Source organism: Nomascus leucogenys, chromosome 3, assembly GCF_006542625.1.
Source record: "Nomascus leucogenys isolate Asia chromosome 3, Asia_NLE_v1, whole genome shotgun sequence".
NCBI lineage: Eukaryota > Metazoa > Chordata > Mammalia > Primates > Hylobatidae > Nomascus > Nomascus leucogenys.
The window spans coordinates 36,573,067-36,589,070 of NC_044383.1; the positions used below are offsets into that span (position 1 = coordinate 36,573,067).

At 50.4% G+C, this 16,004-nt stretch overlaps 1 protein-coding gene across 2 annotated transcripts in view; it reads left to right on the forward strand.

Annotated features, from left to right (window-relative positions):
* SLIT1 (slit guidance ligand 1) overlaps positions 1-16,004 on the forward strand; it is a 188,355-nt gene that overhangs the window by 124,299 nt on the left and 48,052 nt on the right. For both annotated transcript variants that reach the window (XM_003255278.3, XM_030808989.1), the window contains exons 9-18: positions 1,586-1,733; positions 2,217-2,288; positions 2,845-2,916; positions 5,094-5,165; positions 5,909-6,052; positions 13,167-13,330; positions 14,216-14,239; positions 14,378-14,522; positions 15,143-15,217; positions 15,412-15,555. In XM_003255278.3, coding sequence (XP_003255326.2) covers positions 1,586-1,733; positions 2,217-2,288; positions 2,845-2,916; positions 5,094-5,165; positions 5,909-6,052; positions 13,167-13,330; positions 14,216-14,239; positions 14,378-14,522; positions 15,143-15,217; positions 15,412-15,555 — 1,060 coding nt within the window. The remainder of the gene's footprint in view (positions 1-1,585; positions 1,734-2,216; positions 2,289-2,844; positions 2,917-5,093; positions 5,166-5,908; positions 6,053-13,166; positions 13,331-14,215; positions 14,240-14,377; positions 14,523-15,142; positions 15,218-15,411; positions 15,556-16,004) is intronic.

Genomic DNA, 16,004 nt, shown 5'->3' on the forward strand with positions numbered 1-16,004 from the left:
TAGGCACAGCCTCCCTCCTCAGCGTGAGGCTCTTGGCTGTGGCTGTCACCTCCTCCATTGCACTGGCAGACACCCAGTGCAGTGGGTGGGCTTGAACACCGCTGTGCTCAGCACTGCTGTGTGTGTGTGAGCATGCAGATGTGCGTATGAGTGTGTGTGCCTGTGTGTGAAAACGTGTGCGTACACACAGGTATGTCTCATGTGTGAGCCAGGACTGCCTCTGCATCATTGCAGCTGCCACAGTTTTTAGGAATTGGAATGGGTAAATCACTTGGACAATTTTTATTTTGAAATGAAACTTTTTCCTTTGCATTTGGAAGACTGTGGTTTCTATTTTCGGACATGAGTTTCTCCTCTGGAGTCTGATCAGCCTGGCAATCCTTTTCCTTTGAAGGCCACTGTCACAATATGCCAGGAATCCATGTAGCTTTGTCTCATTTGGTCCTGGTGCCCACTCTTTGGGGCAGCCATGGAATATATTCAAAGTTAGAATGCTGGTGGGGGTATCAATTGGCTCAACCACTGTGCAGAACTGTCTAGCAGGATCCACTAAGGCTCAACATCTGTCCACCCTGTGACCCTGCAACTCCTGCTAGGTGTGTGCATTTTTTTCTGCAAAAATGTCCAAAAATATTAAAGGCAGCTTTTTCCATAATAGCCCCAAATTGGAGACAACCTGATCCACCAACTAATTATGATGTATCCATATAATGGAATACTACTCAGCAATGAAAAAGAACAAACTACTGATACACACAGCAACATGGTGAATCTCAAAGACTGTATATTAAGCAAAAAAGCCAGACACAAGAGAAACTACTGTTTCATTTATGTGAAGTTCATAAATGAGCAGAACAAATCTTTGGCAATAGATCTCAGAATAGTGGTTACTTTGGGGAAGGGGCAGGAGGGAATCTTCTTGGGTAATGGAAATGTTCCATGTCTAGGTAGTGGTTCCACCAGCTACATGCTTCAGAAAGAGCACTTTGTATAAGTTATACCTCCATTTTTTCAAAGGCTCTTATTTCAGACACTGGGCTGGATCCTGGTTTTACCACTTATTAGCTGTGAGAATTTCTACAAATTAATTAATATCGAGGACTCTGTTTTCTCAGCTGTAGAATGGCAACAATAATAGGCTCCTCTTAGGCTTAAATGAAATACTGCATGTACTGCACTTATTATAGCATGTGGCATACAATCAATGCTTGAGTGTTTAGGAAACAATCATTATCACCCTCATGTGACAGATGAGGGGACTCAGGCTCAGAAGTGTTAAGTGACTTGGACTAGAATCCAGAGCTTCAGAATTCCAGGCCAGGATTTCTTAGTGTATGAATCACACACCAGTGCAGTTCAGTTCAGATTCAAGTTCAGCAAACATCTGACAAGAACCTGCTGTGTGCCAGGCGCCCACAGAGTTATATCAAAGTCCAGAATCTTATTTCATTAGTGATCCCCTCTGGTTCATCCTTATCGAGAGAAACTGCCAGTGTACACCCTATCCCATCCATCAGTCTGTATCTGGGCTTAAGGGAGGTACTGATGCACGACAGCCTGAGGCCACACCCCCATGTTTCTGCAGGCCAGGGGGAAGCGGGGCGCGTGCCCACCTGCACCCTGTCCTCCGGCTCCTGCCCGGCCATGTGCACCTGCAGCAATGGCATCGTGGACTGTCGTGGAAAAGGCCTCACTGCCATCCCGGCCAACCTGCCTGAGACCATGACGGAGATGTGAGTATGGGGCAGGGCAGATGCTGGGGCACAGCCCCTCGGCAGGCCTGGCTCTGGAGGGCCAGTGAAGAGCTGGAGTAGGTGCCGCCTCAGGGCTTGCCCCAAGGCCCTTCAGTGACCATGGAGAAGACACAGTTTGCCTCTGCTGGGCTGAGCTTTGTATCCAGGGCTGGGAAACTCTGGAGGGCTGGGGAGGGAGTGTCCCTCTGTGGTCCCACCCAGCTGCGTGAGTCTGCTAGAATCAGGTTCTCAGCATCATTTGTGGGCCCCTTTCAGCTACAAACACCTGGGATAATGGAGCGCAAGTCAGCATTTTCTCTGTCTGTCCCAGTGTCCTTACCCCAGACTTCAACTTCTGGAAGTGGGAAGGGAGCAGGGGCAAGAGGGGCCAAAGGCTTATTCAGGGCAGGTGAGCCCAGCAGATAACACCCAGGGCTGGGCTGACCTGGGCCCTTGTGCTTCCCCTCTGTTTTCTCTCCGCAGACGCCTGGAGCTCAACGGCATCAAGTCCATCCCTCCTGGAGCCTTCTCACCCTACAGAAAGCTACGGAGGATGTGAGTGCCTCCCGCTGCTTCCTGGGGAGCTGATACAGGGATGATGGAGATCCTGGGTGGTCCCACAGCCCTGGGGCAGGCCCTAACTCAGTCCCCCACAGCAGAGTGGCCTGGGCCAGCCACCTGGGCTTCCTGCCCTTCATTCAGGCTGCTTGGCTGTGATGCGGGGACTTCCTTGCAGGGCTATCGTGAGGCCCGAAGGGAGTGCTGAGCCTGAGCCTGGCTTGTGATGGGAGCTGCTTGTCATCCTCCCATTTCAGCTTGGGTACCAATAGGAGCAATTAAGGATGGGAGGGGGCTAGGAGACTGCCAGGATGCATGGGAAAGCTTTGTCCATAACTTCCCAAGCTGGAGTGCCCCCTCCTGCCCAGCCCTCAGACTGCACAGGGAAATAGCAGTCATGGGCTTTTCAAATGGGGAGATCTGGCCTCTCACTATTCTCATTTCAAAGCACTCCACCCTGCTCCCGTGGTGTCTAGGAGGTGGAGGGGACTGGGCAGGGCTCAGTGGCTGTTGAGGGATTCAGATGCCCCCTCTCCTTCTGCTCACCTTGCAGAGACCTGAGCAACAATCAGATCGCTGAGATTGCACCCGATGCCTTCCAGGGCCTCCGCTCCCTGAACTCGCTGTGAGTAGCGATGCCAAGGCTTCCTCAGTGGCCCAGGGCATCCCCTGAGGAGGCTGGCAGGGCCCAGGGCCCTGGGGATGCAGGAGGAGGAGCAGGGCTATGCCCCCCTCCACACAGCCCCTGCCCACCACAGCCTCAGTGGGTCATCCTTTGGCTGCAAAGGGTTTGCTGTTCTAGCTCCCTCTTCCTCATTGGTGGACCCTCCAATGCTGGGAGCGGGAGAAGTGTGGAGAAGCTAGGCAGAGCTGTTGCCCCTGGCAACTGGGATGCACTCCCTGCCACGGTGAGGATTTTCCCAGCATTCTTTGCACAGCCATCTTGGCCCGGTCCCCCCACCGGAGCCCAGCGTGCTGTGCTCCTGAGGCCTCTGCAGTCACCGCAGGGCCAGTGAGCACCAGCTCCAGTTGTGACATCTGCCACAACTTGCTATCCTTTATCCCAAATGAGATGAATCCCAAGATGTGGTGGGTGCTGCTAGGACAGTGTTTGCCCGCTCCTCCTTCCAGTATTTCCCTTCCTTCAGGCTCTACTGGAGAAGTCTGTCAATAGAACATACAAAAGGTAGTGAAGCACCCCCGTCTCCCACTCACCAAGCGCCTCACTCCCGAGGCCCTACAGCACTTTGTCTGTATGGAGAGCACACTCAGGGCACCCTGGAGTTGGGCGAGCTCCCTGTAGGAGGGGCCATTTGTTACTCTAGGGGATGAGTGTTTTCACCTGCTCCTTGGCAGCACAGGACTCATGCTTGGCATAGACTAGAGGCCTGGCAAGTACAACAAAATGAAACTCCCCCGGGGAGTGCGGGAGCCTGCCAGCTCAGTGCCTTCTGTGCATGCCATCTTTTCTTGGAGCAGAGTCCAAGTAGAGGGTGGGGCCAATTGTGAATGGCACCCTTGAAGTTGTGCAGTGTACACCCTACACAGCTGTACATGACAGCCTGGTGAGGGATCGTTGTCATTGGCTGAGGAGATCAGATTCTGAAGGTGGCCTGCCAAAATGCAGGGCCCTTCCTCTGAGAAGTGAATAAAGCTCTCCTAAGTTGGAACATGGCAGTCTAAAAAGGTAAAAGTGAATAACCCATCCAAGTGGGTTTCTGTTGTTCATGGGTACCTGGTCACAGCCGCCTCCCTGCATATAGGAACGTGGATGATTCCAGTACACCCCATCAACAGTGTCTACCTCGGCCAGCCCTGACCTTGCCTCCCTGCTTCAGTTCCTGCCCCCTCTGCTCCATTTCCCACCCAGCAGCTTGAGGGGTGTTTCTGAAATGGGAATCTGATGCTATCTCAGTGGCTTCCTGATGCTGGCTGGGTAAAGACCAACCTACCGTCCCATTTGTTTCCTCCATTCCAGCCACACTGGCCCTGTCACCTGTCCACATAGGACAGGCGCACACAGCTCCCACTGCAGGGCCTTTGCTGTTGCTGTGCCCCACTCCAGGAATGACCTTGAAGCCATGTTTGAAGAGGAAGTACCCAGGACTTTTTATTCAGCTTGAACGTTTACGAGGGTAGCTTGTGGGCTCCGATTATGATATTGGGAATGGCATACAACCCCCCTCCCCAAACCTCCTGGATGTTTTCACTGTCCTCCTGAACCCACCTATGTCTACATGTGTTTTTTTGAACTTTTGTTTTTTTAAAAAACCTATACATGGAATTCATGCTCAATGCAGAAAACTTTGAAAATGCCAAAGTATAAAAAAAAAATGCTTGAAGTCCCACCATCCGGATCTCACACTGCATGTGCCGTCTGGCATTCTATTTTTTCCTGTAACTCTCTGAAAATATGTTAATTATTCCTGCCCATGGGATTTTCTCTTCTCTCAACAATCTCCTTTTGGATTCTGGACCAGATGAATTTCCCAGGAAGCGCCCCTTTGCAGCCTTCTGTGGGGTCCACATGTGAGGGCGGTGGAGCAGGAGCTGCTTTGTTAGTGACTGGAGTCAGGGGCATCTCTAGCCCGTAGGGCACTTTATGCCCAGAAGCGGGCAACCCTTTCTTAAGACACTTTACTGTCATCTGTGGACAAGTTGCTATAACAAATATACACCATTAGGATGTGCTCCATGTAAATGGCTTAGGGGCAGCGCTGTTGAGCTGGGGCCGTCTGCAGAGCTGTGCTATCGCCCTGGTGGGCTGTCCTCTAACCCTCCTCTCTGCTGCCTTTTCTCCAGGGTCCTCTATGGAAACAAGATCACAGACCTCCCCCGCGGTGTGTTTGGAGGCCTATACACCCTACAGCTCCTGTAAGAACGAATCCTGGGTGTCTTGGGTGGGACCCAGGGAAGGGCCAGCATTCCTCTGGCCTGCTAGACTATCCCTTTAGGCCTCTCTGGGGTATGGGACTCAATTGAGACAATGAGCTTGGAAGACAGGCAGACCCACTAGGGCTGAGAAAGGCTCCAGGGCTCTGCAGAGGCTAGAGAGGGAGGTAGAGGCAGCTTCAGAGCTGCTCACAGGATGCCAAAGCAGAGAGGCTCCTGAGACTCGGCCCGTGCTCCTGAGGAGCTTGGTGTGGCTGGGGACAGAGCTTTCTCCTGCAGGGGGACACCCAGGCCAGCTCGGCCTCCTTGAACCGTGAACTTTCAGGCAAGGATTGTCTCCCAGGGCTCAAGAGGCATAGAACACAAATGCTCCAACTCAGCTGCCTGGGGAACCCAATGGACCTCTGGGAAGGAGGAGGAACTCCCCCAAAAATGCCTTCACAAGGTGGCTCTATGCTTTCCCAGAATCCCACAGGGCATCTCTAGCAGTTCTTGGAAAGAGAGAAGAGTGGGTTGACCGAGATGTCCCTGTGCATGGAGAAGGCAGTCCGAGTTCCGGGCCCCTCTCCGTGGGGCAGACATCCAGAGGGCAGATTCCCTGGGCCTGCTCCGGTGGGCTCCTCCCTGTAATAACGCAGGCCGGGACCAAAGAAGGTGCCCAGGACCTGAGATGAGTCTCATGTCGAGCCTCTCTCCTCACCACTTGGTCCTGGCTCTGCCCACAGGCTCCTGAATGCCAACAAGATCAACTGCATCCGGCCCGATGCCTTCCAGGACCTGCAGAACCTCTCACTGCTCTCCCTGTATGACAACAAGATCCAGAGCCTTGCCAAGGGCACTTTCACCTCCCTGCGGGCCATCCAGACTCTGTGAGTGCTCTGATGCCTTCTTCTTCTCCCCTCCCAGCAGGCAGGCCTGGGGGAAGTTGCAGCCTCCAGGGACAGGCAGCTGTCCGACTCTGGGCTGCTGTGCTCACTGGGGGTGGCCTCTTACAGAGGAAGGACACAGACCTGGGTTAGACCATCCGAGGTTCAAAGTCCACCTAGGCTTCTTATTGGCTGTGTGACTCTGGGCAGCTTCTCTGGGCCTCATTTTTATTTATCCATAAGATGGGGACGCCTTCCCATAGGGTTGTTATGAGATTAAAGAGGATATTTGTACAAAGCTTAGCTCATCACAAGTGCTTGATAAATGCTGGCTCTAGCTAACAATAATATTGACGGTGATGATGATGATAATATATCGCATTGATTCTGAGACACATGTTGTTTCCACATTAACAGCTCTGAAACTGGGATGCATGTTATAATCAGTGGTACATCACTTAGTTGGCAGCATTTTGTTCTTTATTGATAGTACAAAAAATAGTAGTGCCTCTTACAATTCATAATGTTAAATCAGATGAAATACAGTAATGACAATAGTGACTGTGAATAAAAAATTAGGGAGCAATAAATCTGGTAATTTGTTGTAATATTTTATTGTGGAAAATTATAAGCAGATTAAGAGTAGTACTGTGGGCCAGGCATGGTGGCTCATGTCTGTAATCCCAACACTCTGGGAGGCTGAGGCAGGAGGATTGCTTGAGCCCAGGAGTTCAATACCAGCCTGGGTAACATGGCTGGGCACCCCATCTCCACAAGAAATTTTTTTAAAAAAAGTAGCCAGGTGTGATGGCACACACCTGTAGTCCCAGCTACCTGGGAGGCTAAAGTAGGATGATTGCTTGAGCCCAGGAGGTTCAGGCTGCAGTGAGCTGTGGTCACACCCCCTGCACTCCCACCTGGGCAACAAAGAGACCCTGTTTCAAAAAAAAACAAAGAGTACTATGGTGAACCCCCAAATTTTCATCACCCAGCTTCCAATCCTGTACAATTAATTTAATATCATTGAGTATCTGATTAGTTTTCAAATTTCCAAGTGTCTCTTACATGTTATGCAATTTTTTTGTTTGTTTTTGTTTTTTGTTTTTTGAGCCGGAGTCTCACTCTGTCACCTAGGCTGGAGTACAATGGCACAATCTCAGCTCACTGCAACCTCCACCTCCCGGGTTCAAGTGATTCTCCTGCCTCAGCCTCTGAAGTAGCTGGGATTACAGGCGCCCACCACCACGCCTGGCTAATTTTTTGTATCTTTAATAGAGATGGGGTTTCACCATATTGGCCAGGCTGGTGTCAAACTCCTGACCTCGTGATCCACCCACCTCGGCCTCCCAAAGTGCTGGGATTACAGATGTTAGCCACCACACCTGGAATGTTATGCAATTTTTAGTAGTTTGAATCAGGATTTAAATAAAGCCTGTGCAATATAATTGGCTGATGTTGGTTTATGTTGGTTGATATACCTCTTAAGTTGCTTTTAATCTATGTGTCCTCTCCATTTCTCTTTTCCTTGTAATTGATTTGTTGAAGACACTGCATCATTAGTTCTGTAGGTCTAGACTTTGTTGATTGCATCCCTGTGGTGTAGTTTCACATGTTCCTCTGTCCTTTCTGTGTCCCGCAGATTGAAAATTGGATCTAGGAGCTTGGTCATGTTCAGTTTTGACTGATTTATTTGGCAAGATGATTTTATAGATGGGATTGTGGACTTCCCATCAGAAGGCAGACAGATGTCTGGCTGTCTCCCTTTTGTAATAAAAACAGCCATTGATCTCAGTGCTTGAACCCATTAATTCATTAGCAATCCTGAAATGGTGATTTTGAATTTGTATCAGTCTGTTTTTGTGTTACTATAAAGGAATACCAGAGACTAGGTAATTTATAAAGAAAAGAGGTTTACTTGGCTGACAGTTCTTTGGGGTGTACATATACGGCACCAACATCTGCTTGGCTTCTGGTGAGGCCTCAGGAAGCTTACAATCATGGCAGAAGGTAAAGCAAGGGTAGGCACGTCACGTGACAAGAGAAGAAGCAAGAGAGGGAGGGGGAGTGCCATGCTCTTTTAAATAACCAGATCTTGCATGAGCTCAGAGTAAGAACTCACTCATTATCACGAGGGCAGCACCAAGCCATTCATGAGGGATCCACTCTCATGCCTAGCCTTTTGCTTTGCCTTCTGCCATGATGGGTTCCTGAGGCTCACCAGAAGCCGAGCGGAGGTTGGTGCCATACTCCTCCAGTCCACAGAACTCAGTCCAGTAAACGTCTTTTCTTTATAAATTACCTAGTCTCAGGTATTCCTTTATAGAAACACAAAAGCAGACTGATACAAATTCAACCGAATACCGAACACCGATCCGAACACCTCCCATCAGGCCCCACCTCCAACACTGGGGATTACATTTCAACATGAGATTTGGTGGGGACAAACATCCAAACCATATCAGAATTCTAACATTCTTTTTTCATTTCTAATGCAGTTGTGACTATGCTTTAAAACAGAATCCTTATATTTAACTGGAATGTTTCCACGTAAGGAAAATTCTCATCTGCTGTGTGGTTAAACTTAGGCAATTAAATGGTCCCCTTCATTCTGCATCTTTAATTCTGAGCCTGCAGTTAGATGGGATGTGCTGACTTGTGGGTTTTGTGGTGTGCATTTAATGAGCATCAATTATTAATATTATTGTGTCCATTGTTGTCGCTGTAATCCCTGCCCCTGTCTATGCCAGGCAGTGCTCTTCATCAGATAACATCTACATGGGGTATTGGGATAGGTTCCAAACAGGCTGAGTAAAAGGTACAGCTTGTGACCCCTGGGGACTCTGCACATCACCAGAGATGTCTGCCACAAAAACAAACTCATTAAAGCCCACAAATTTGCCTGCAGCCCAACTCCTCCCAATTAATTTACTTATAGCCAGGGAGACAAAGAGGAAGCCCCATGGGGAAACCTTGCCAAGTATGTGAAATTAGAGGGTACAGGGAGACACTGGCAAGGTGGACCATTTTAAGCAGCTGGCAGAATGTCTGAGAGAAACATGCTAAGGAGATTTACTGGCCAGGGACTCACATACAGGAAAACCTTGGGGATGGGGAATGGGAATGAGAGACTCATGTGAGCCACTGTTCTTTGCATGTATTATCTTAATACTTACAGTGATGCTATGAAGGTAGGTGCTATCATCCTGATTTTACTTAAAACAAAGACTGAGAGAGGTTATGTGACACACCCAATGTTGCTGAACATCTGGTAAAACAGGAATTTGATCTCAGGCATCTCTTCACCATCACCAAGAAATTACTTAGCTGGCCCTTTAATTGTGCTTTCTCTGTAAGAACAGAACTCATTATTGAAGGCTGTAAAGCAACACTGAACTTTCATGCACATCTATTAGATGTTAACAACTGAACTACAATTTGGAACAAGAATAAAAGAAATATAAATCCAAGGTACTCTCAGGTACTATTATTACAACCTCAAGTGGTTCAGTTTCTTGACTGAGTCTTATTTTATTAAACCTGAGCAGATTTAAGTTTACCAAATCATGTTTGATTTGTCCATAGCTCCAAGATCTGTGGCCAAGTGCCATGTAACAGTATTGATTTTGCTGCAGTTTTACTTGCCCCAAGAGATTTAACATTTAAAAAAAAAGAAACAGCTCTATTGAGGTATAACTTACATGCCATAAAGTTCACCTGTTCTAAGTATACAATTCAATGATTTTTAGTAAATTTCCAGAATTCAACTATCACTACGATTCAACTTTAGAACATTTCCATCACCTTCCCTTCCAAATCCCTTGTCCCCATTTCCAGACTCAGCTGCTGGCCATCACTGATCTATTTTCTTTCTCTGTAGATTGCCTTTTCTGAACATTTCATAAAAATGGAATTATACAGGCCAGGTGCAGTGGCTTACACCTGTAATCCCAGTGCTTTGGGAGGCTGAGGTGGGAAGATCACCTGAGGCCAGGAGTTTGAGACTAGCCTGGGCAACGTAGTGAGATCTCCATCTCTACACAAAATTCTTAAAAATTAGCCAGGTGTGGTGGTGCATGCCTGTGGTCCCAAGTACTCAAGAAGCTGAAGTGGGCGGATTCCCTGAGCCCAGGAGTTCAAGGATGCAATGAGCTGATTGCACCACTGCACTTAGGCTGGGTGACAGCCTGAGACCCTGACTCCAAAAAAAAAAAAAAAGGAATCATACAATATGCCATCTTTTGTGACTGACTTCTTTCTTTAGCATAATGTTTTTGAGGCTCATTCATATTGTAGCATGTATCAGTACTTTGTTCCTTTTGATCACCAAATAATTTTTCCATTGTGTAAATAGACCACAATTTGCTTGTCCATTCCAGGTGATGGACATTTGGGGTGGTTTCCACTTTGGGGATATTAGAACAATGCTGCTGTGAATATTCACTCACAAATCTTTGTGTGGACCAATATTTTCATTTCTTTTTTTTTTTTGAATGGAGTTTCGCTCTGTCGCCCAGGCTGGAGTGCAGTGGCACGATCTCGGCTCACTGCATCCTCCGCCTCCTGGGTTTAAGCAATTCTCTGCCTTAGCCTCCCAAGTAGCTGGGATTACAGGCGCCCACCACCATGCCCGGGTAATTCTTTTTGTATTTTTAGTAGAGACGGGGTTTCACCACCTTGGTCAGGCTGACCTTGAACTCCTGACCTCGTGATCCACCCACCTCGGCCTCACAAAGTGCTGGGATTACAGGTGTGAGCCACCGTGCCCGGCCAACATTTTCATTTCTTTTGGAATTTCTGGTTCATATGGTAAATTCATGTTTAACTTTTTTAAAGAAACTGCCAGTGTTTTCCAAAGTGGCTGTACTATTTTACATTCCCACCAGTGGTGTATTATGAGGGCTCCAAATTTCTCTCATTCTCATCCTTACCAACACTTGGTATTGTTTGTCTTTCTTTTTTTTTTTTTTTGCATTTTGATTCTAGCCATCCTAGTGGGTGTGAAGTGGTATCTCATTGTGGTTTTAATTTGCATTTCCCTAATGACTAATGCTTTTGAGCCTCTGCCTCCAAAGATTTTTAGCTGTGACTCCTTAATGCATATATCTAGAAAGACACTGAGAATTAGTCCTCTTTTCCTTTCCTTCCACTGCCAGAACTGTTCAGGGAGGCAGCTGTGTGGCCACATATGCAGCACGTTTTTGGGTGTTCCTTTAACACGATTATTTTTTCCCAAACGAATTTTTTTTCTTCCTCCTGAGTGTTTTCCCTTTCCAGCTTCCTGCTCTTTGAAACTGTTAAAAATTCTAATTTGTATAAAATACTAAAGTTTATACAGAAGCCACCTGTCTCTGTGGGTGGTTCAAGTTTTATAGGTTGTTTTTGGCACACCTGTTTCTAGAAAGGAGATATTCTACACCACACACCTTGAGTATTTTAATACATGCCTAAACAACACAATTGGATTGACTTTACACAGTTTTCTGCCAAGATGGTAATAAAGGGAAGCAATTGGTTCAGGCAGGGGCTGGGGCACTGAGGCACAGCCAGATGTGGATGGGCAGCTAGGGAGGAGTCATAAGCAGTCCTTAAATCCAGGTATGTTTTAAATTAGCAACAAACTCTGCCCCCAGGATATCAGCAAACACATCCCCTCTGTGCAAACTAAAAGTTTAAAAGGGGAAATAAATGTTGAGCTGGATGCAGAAGAGGTGGGAGGGGCCTGGTCTACCTGGTGGAGCTGAGAGGAGCAAGAACTCAGGTGAGAAATAGGGAAGGACACTGCAAAGGAGAGGTGGCAGGGACCCAGCTCCCAACCGGGGGCCAGAGGGCAGAGCCCAGGAGGTGATGGATAGCAGAGAGCACTGCCAAGGTCTGAGCTGAGCTGGGCACAGACCCTGGGCAAGGGTTTACTCATCTGCTCAGAGAGTTCCGCAGCCCCTTGCAGGGGCCTGGGCTGAGACCAGTAAGTCAGATGGCCTGAACTGATGGCACTTAGATGGAGGAAAAGTGGCCATGGCAGGGCAAGTCTCTTTGAGTTGGCCTGCTGCTCCATCTCCCCGTACTTCTTTTTTTTTCCCTTTTCGAGGCAGAGTTTTGCTCTTGTTGCCCAGGCTGGAGTGCAGTGGTGCAATCTCGGCTCATCGCAACCTCTGCCGCCCGGGTTCGAGCGATTCTCCAGAGCCAGGACAGGTGTAGGAACGCTCTTCCCAGGCTGCCTCGGTTTGTACAGCCATGAGCAGGGCATGCCCAGTGCTGTGGTGGCTCAGAGGTGGCTGGTCTGAACCCGCTGTTTGTCAGAGCCCACCCGTGGGCATGCCAGCACGGGGTCGCACACAGCAACCCATCACGGCCATCTGCTCCCCACCACCATCCCCACATTTATCCTGCTGACAACACAGGCAGCCTGCGAGAGAATCTGAGTGACTCCCCAGCAAGGGGCTGCTAAGTCGTGGTTTCTGAGTTTCCTTTGTGTTGAGAGACAGCTGTAAAATGGTCAAGGAGAGGTCACTCCTGTGGCCTGGGGTGGGGATGGTGACTCCCTGTGAAGCCCAGGGACTCCAGCAGGCCTTGCCACCCCGGCCCCATCCCTCTCTATAGGAGACAGGCTGCTACCTGAGTCTGAAGGAAAGGAGACAAACCAGGGCCCATGGCCACTGGGGAGAGTCAGAGGCTGTGGCCTGGGCGCCTGCAGTCCTGGGTTTTGTTATCCTCTCCGGGCCTTGCCTTCCTTGCCTGTGAAAGGCCAGGGGTGCTCTGGCCAGTCTCTGGGTCCTTCCTGTCTCTGCTCATGCTCGTGAAATGTCCCAGGGCAGAGGGAGGGAAAGGTGAGTGGAAAGAGAGGGGACAGAATGAGGCTTGATGGGGACTAGGACAGGGACAGCAGGAAGCTCTGGGTGGCAGAGACCCTTCGCCTGTAGTGCGCTGGCAGGACCTCTCCAGAGGTGGTGGCTGCACCCTGGGGGTTCACCCCACTCTCCCTTTCACCCCGTGGCTGACCCTGGGCTCCAGGCCATAGGCAGCCTCCTTGGCCCCAGCCACAATGAGGCCCTGTCCAGGTGGAGGTCAGCACGGGTTTGCAGCCCTTGTTTCTCATAGCTGATCTGCCTGCTTTGGACAGGCACCTGGCCCAGAACCCTTTCATCTGCGACTGTAACCTCAAGTGGCTGGCAGACTTCCTGCGCACCAATCCCATCGAGACGAGTGGGGCCCGCTGTGCCAGTCCCCGGCGCCTCGCCAACAAGCGCATCGGGCAGATCAGGAGCAAGAAGTTCCGGTGCTCAGGTACCTGCCTGCCTGCCCACCTGTCCACCTACCTGCCTGTCCACCTGCCCACCAGCCTACCTGTCCACCTGCATACCTGCCCGCCTACCCACCTGTTCACCTACCTGCCTGCCCACCTGTTCACCTACCTGCTTCCCTACCAGCCTGCCTGCCTACCTGTCTGCTTGTCTGTCTGTCTTCAGCCTGCTCAGGGGCCCCCGATGCTTCCTGGATGGCTCCCACAAAGGTGTCTTTCATTACTGTGAACCCAGGCTGGAGGGTGTGGGCCCAAAATTCTAGACTTGATCTGAATGGTAGTTCAGTCCCACCTCATTTTATTGAGGTCTAGGGAAGAAGCAAGGCTTGCCGAAAGTCCCAGAGAGAGGACTCACGTCCCTCCACTTGCAGCCAGTTCTCTTTTATGCCTTTGTTGTCAAGCCTTTTAAGACACTCAGGAGGCCTGGGAACCCTCCTTAGTGAGATAGGAACCTCCTCCAGGCTTTGGGACGCAGAAACAGCCTTAGCAATTGTAGTGCACGTGGCATCTGGCTGGGGACAGTGTGGGGCAGCTTCTAAGCCTAGATCCTGGTCAAGGTCCTGATGCTACCTGTACCCCGTCCCCACCTGTAAAGTTAGCACAGTCCCCACCATGTACCATTGCAAGTGAGAGTGCGATGGTTTTGGCACTCCTTGCAAGAGGTTTAACTGGATGCGACACCCCCAGTGTCAGCCTGGGCAAGGAACATGCGTGCTCTGTAGCTCGCCCTTCTGCACACAGGGACTGGGCAGACGGGCTCCTCAGCCCTGTCTGGGGTGCCTTCAGCTGACTAGTGGGGCTGGGGCCTGGGCTGTCACTGCAGGTCCTGGCTGATTCCTGCATTATGGTATTTCTGCTTCTCTCCCCAGCCAAAGAGCAGTACTTCATTCCAGGTAGGAGAGTGGGGGGAACCAAGGCCAGCCTGGCGGGAATGGTGGCAGTGGGTGGGCAGGCTGGGGGCCTTGGTTGACCCAAACTGCTGGGAGCCTGCCCCGGACCCCTCAGCCCCTGCCCCCACCCTCTCATGGCAGGCACAGAGGATTACCAGCTGAACAGCGAGTGCAACAGCGACGTGGTCTGTCCCCACAAGTGCCGCTGTGAGGCCAGCGTGGTGGAGTGCTCCAGCCTGAAGCTCACCAAGATCCCTGAGCGCATCCCCCAGTCCACGGCCGAACTGTGAGGGTCCCTGGCCCCCCCAGCCCTCCCCGTCCCTAACTGCCACTAACCCTCCTTGGCCTACTCCAGGATTTTCTTGGTCCATCCCTGTCTGGGGCTGAACCACTGGAGCCTCTGGCTCAGGACATGCCAGCTGCTGGCTTGGGCAGGAAGAAACCCCACCCCTGCTGCCCTCTGCTTCATTCACAGCCCCCCTCACCCGTCAGAAGCAGATGCCAGTCTCTGGCACTCAGGGCAGGTCACCAGCCTGAATCAGGGATGGCTTTTCTCAGCAATGCGTTTGTCTTATTCTGGGGGACATGATTCCAAAACTCTTTATTTTTATTCCTCTATCTAAAAATATGAATCTGTGTACACATATGTCTATGTGCATAGATGCCTGCAAGCATCTGTCATTTACGTCTGTAAATTTTTCATGGCATTTTTAATGTTAAAAATATCCCCATTCATATCCTCTCCCAGTACTAGGCCCAGCCTTCCTTTGAAATAGGATCAATTTGCTTTGCCAGATAAATTCTTCTGGGAGTCTTTTCTGTTTGAGTCCCAAATATTCTCAGTTTGGAAGGGATTTGAAATGTCCATCATTTGTGAATGTGCAAGTTCATTCTTGCCTCTTATAGGCGATTGAATAACAATGAGATTTCCATCCTGGAGGCCACTGGGATGTTTAAAAAACTTACACATCTGAAGAAAATGTGAGTTACCCGTTGGCGAGAAGGTGTCTGTTGGGATGCTGGCCAGGGATGGAGAAGGGAAATGCCAGGGTGGGGGCAGCTCCCACTGGGGGGGCCAGGACTCTGTGTGTGGGGGTGTTGCCTGCAGAAAGGGAGGAGCCTGAGCTCCTGGCTGCTGGCCATATGTAATCCTCTCCCCCTGCCTCTTTCCCCAGCAATCTGAGCAACAACAAGGTGTCAGAAATTGAAGATGGGGCCTTCGAGGGCGCAGCCTCTGTGAGCGAGCTGCACCTGACTGCCAACCAGCTGGAGTCCATCCGGAGCGGCATGTTCCGGGGTCTGGATGGCTTGAGGACCCTGTGAGTGTGCAGGGCTGGGGAGCAGGGTGGGCCAGCTGTAGGAGGTAGGCGAAGCCAAGGGAAAGGAAGAGAGAGGCTGGAGGAGCCCCTCCCCTGGGCCCAGCTTGCAAGTGGGTGGGGAGAACTGAGGATCCTGACTGTGTTGGGACAGGTAATCAAGTTGGCAACTCCATGGTGAGATCTGTTCTCTTGCACCCTGGGGCATGGGGCCAATGCCTGGTTGGCCTCAAGGGATGGAGACATGTGGGCCCTCCTAGGGGTCCCTTCCCATTGCCCGCTGGTCAGGCTGCAAGAGCACAGCATGAGTTCAGGAGTGGCTGGCATTGCTGCAGGCAGGAGGGGCTGGATGACCTTGCCAAGGCGACTCAGTGGGTGTAGATAGGAGGAGCAGAGATGTTGCACTGTCCCTGAGATGCTAGGATCCCATAACCCACAGCCCAGCCTGAGCT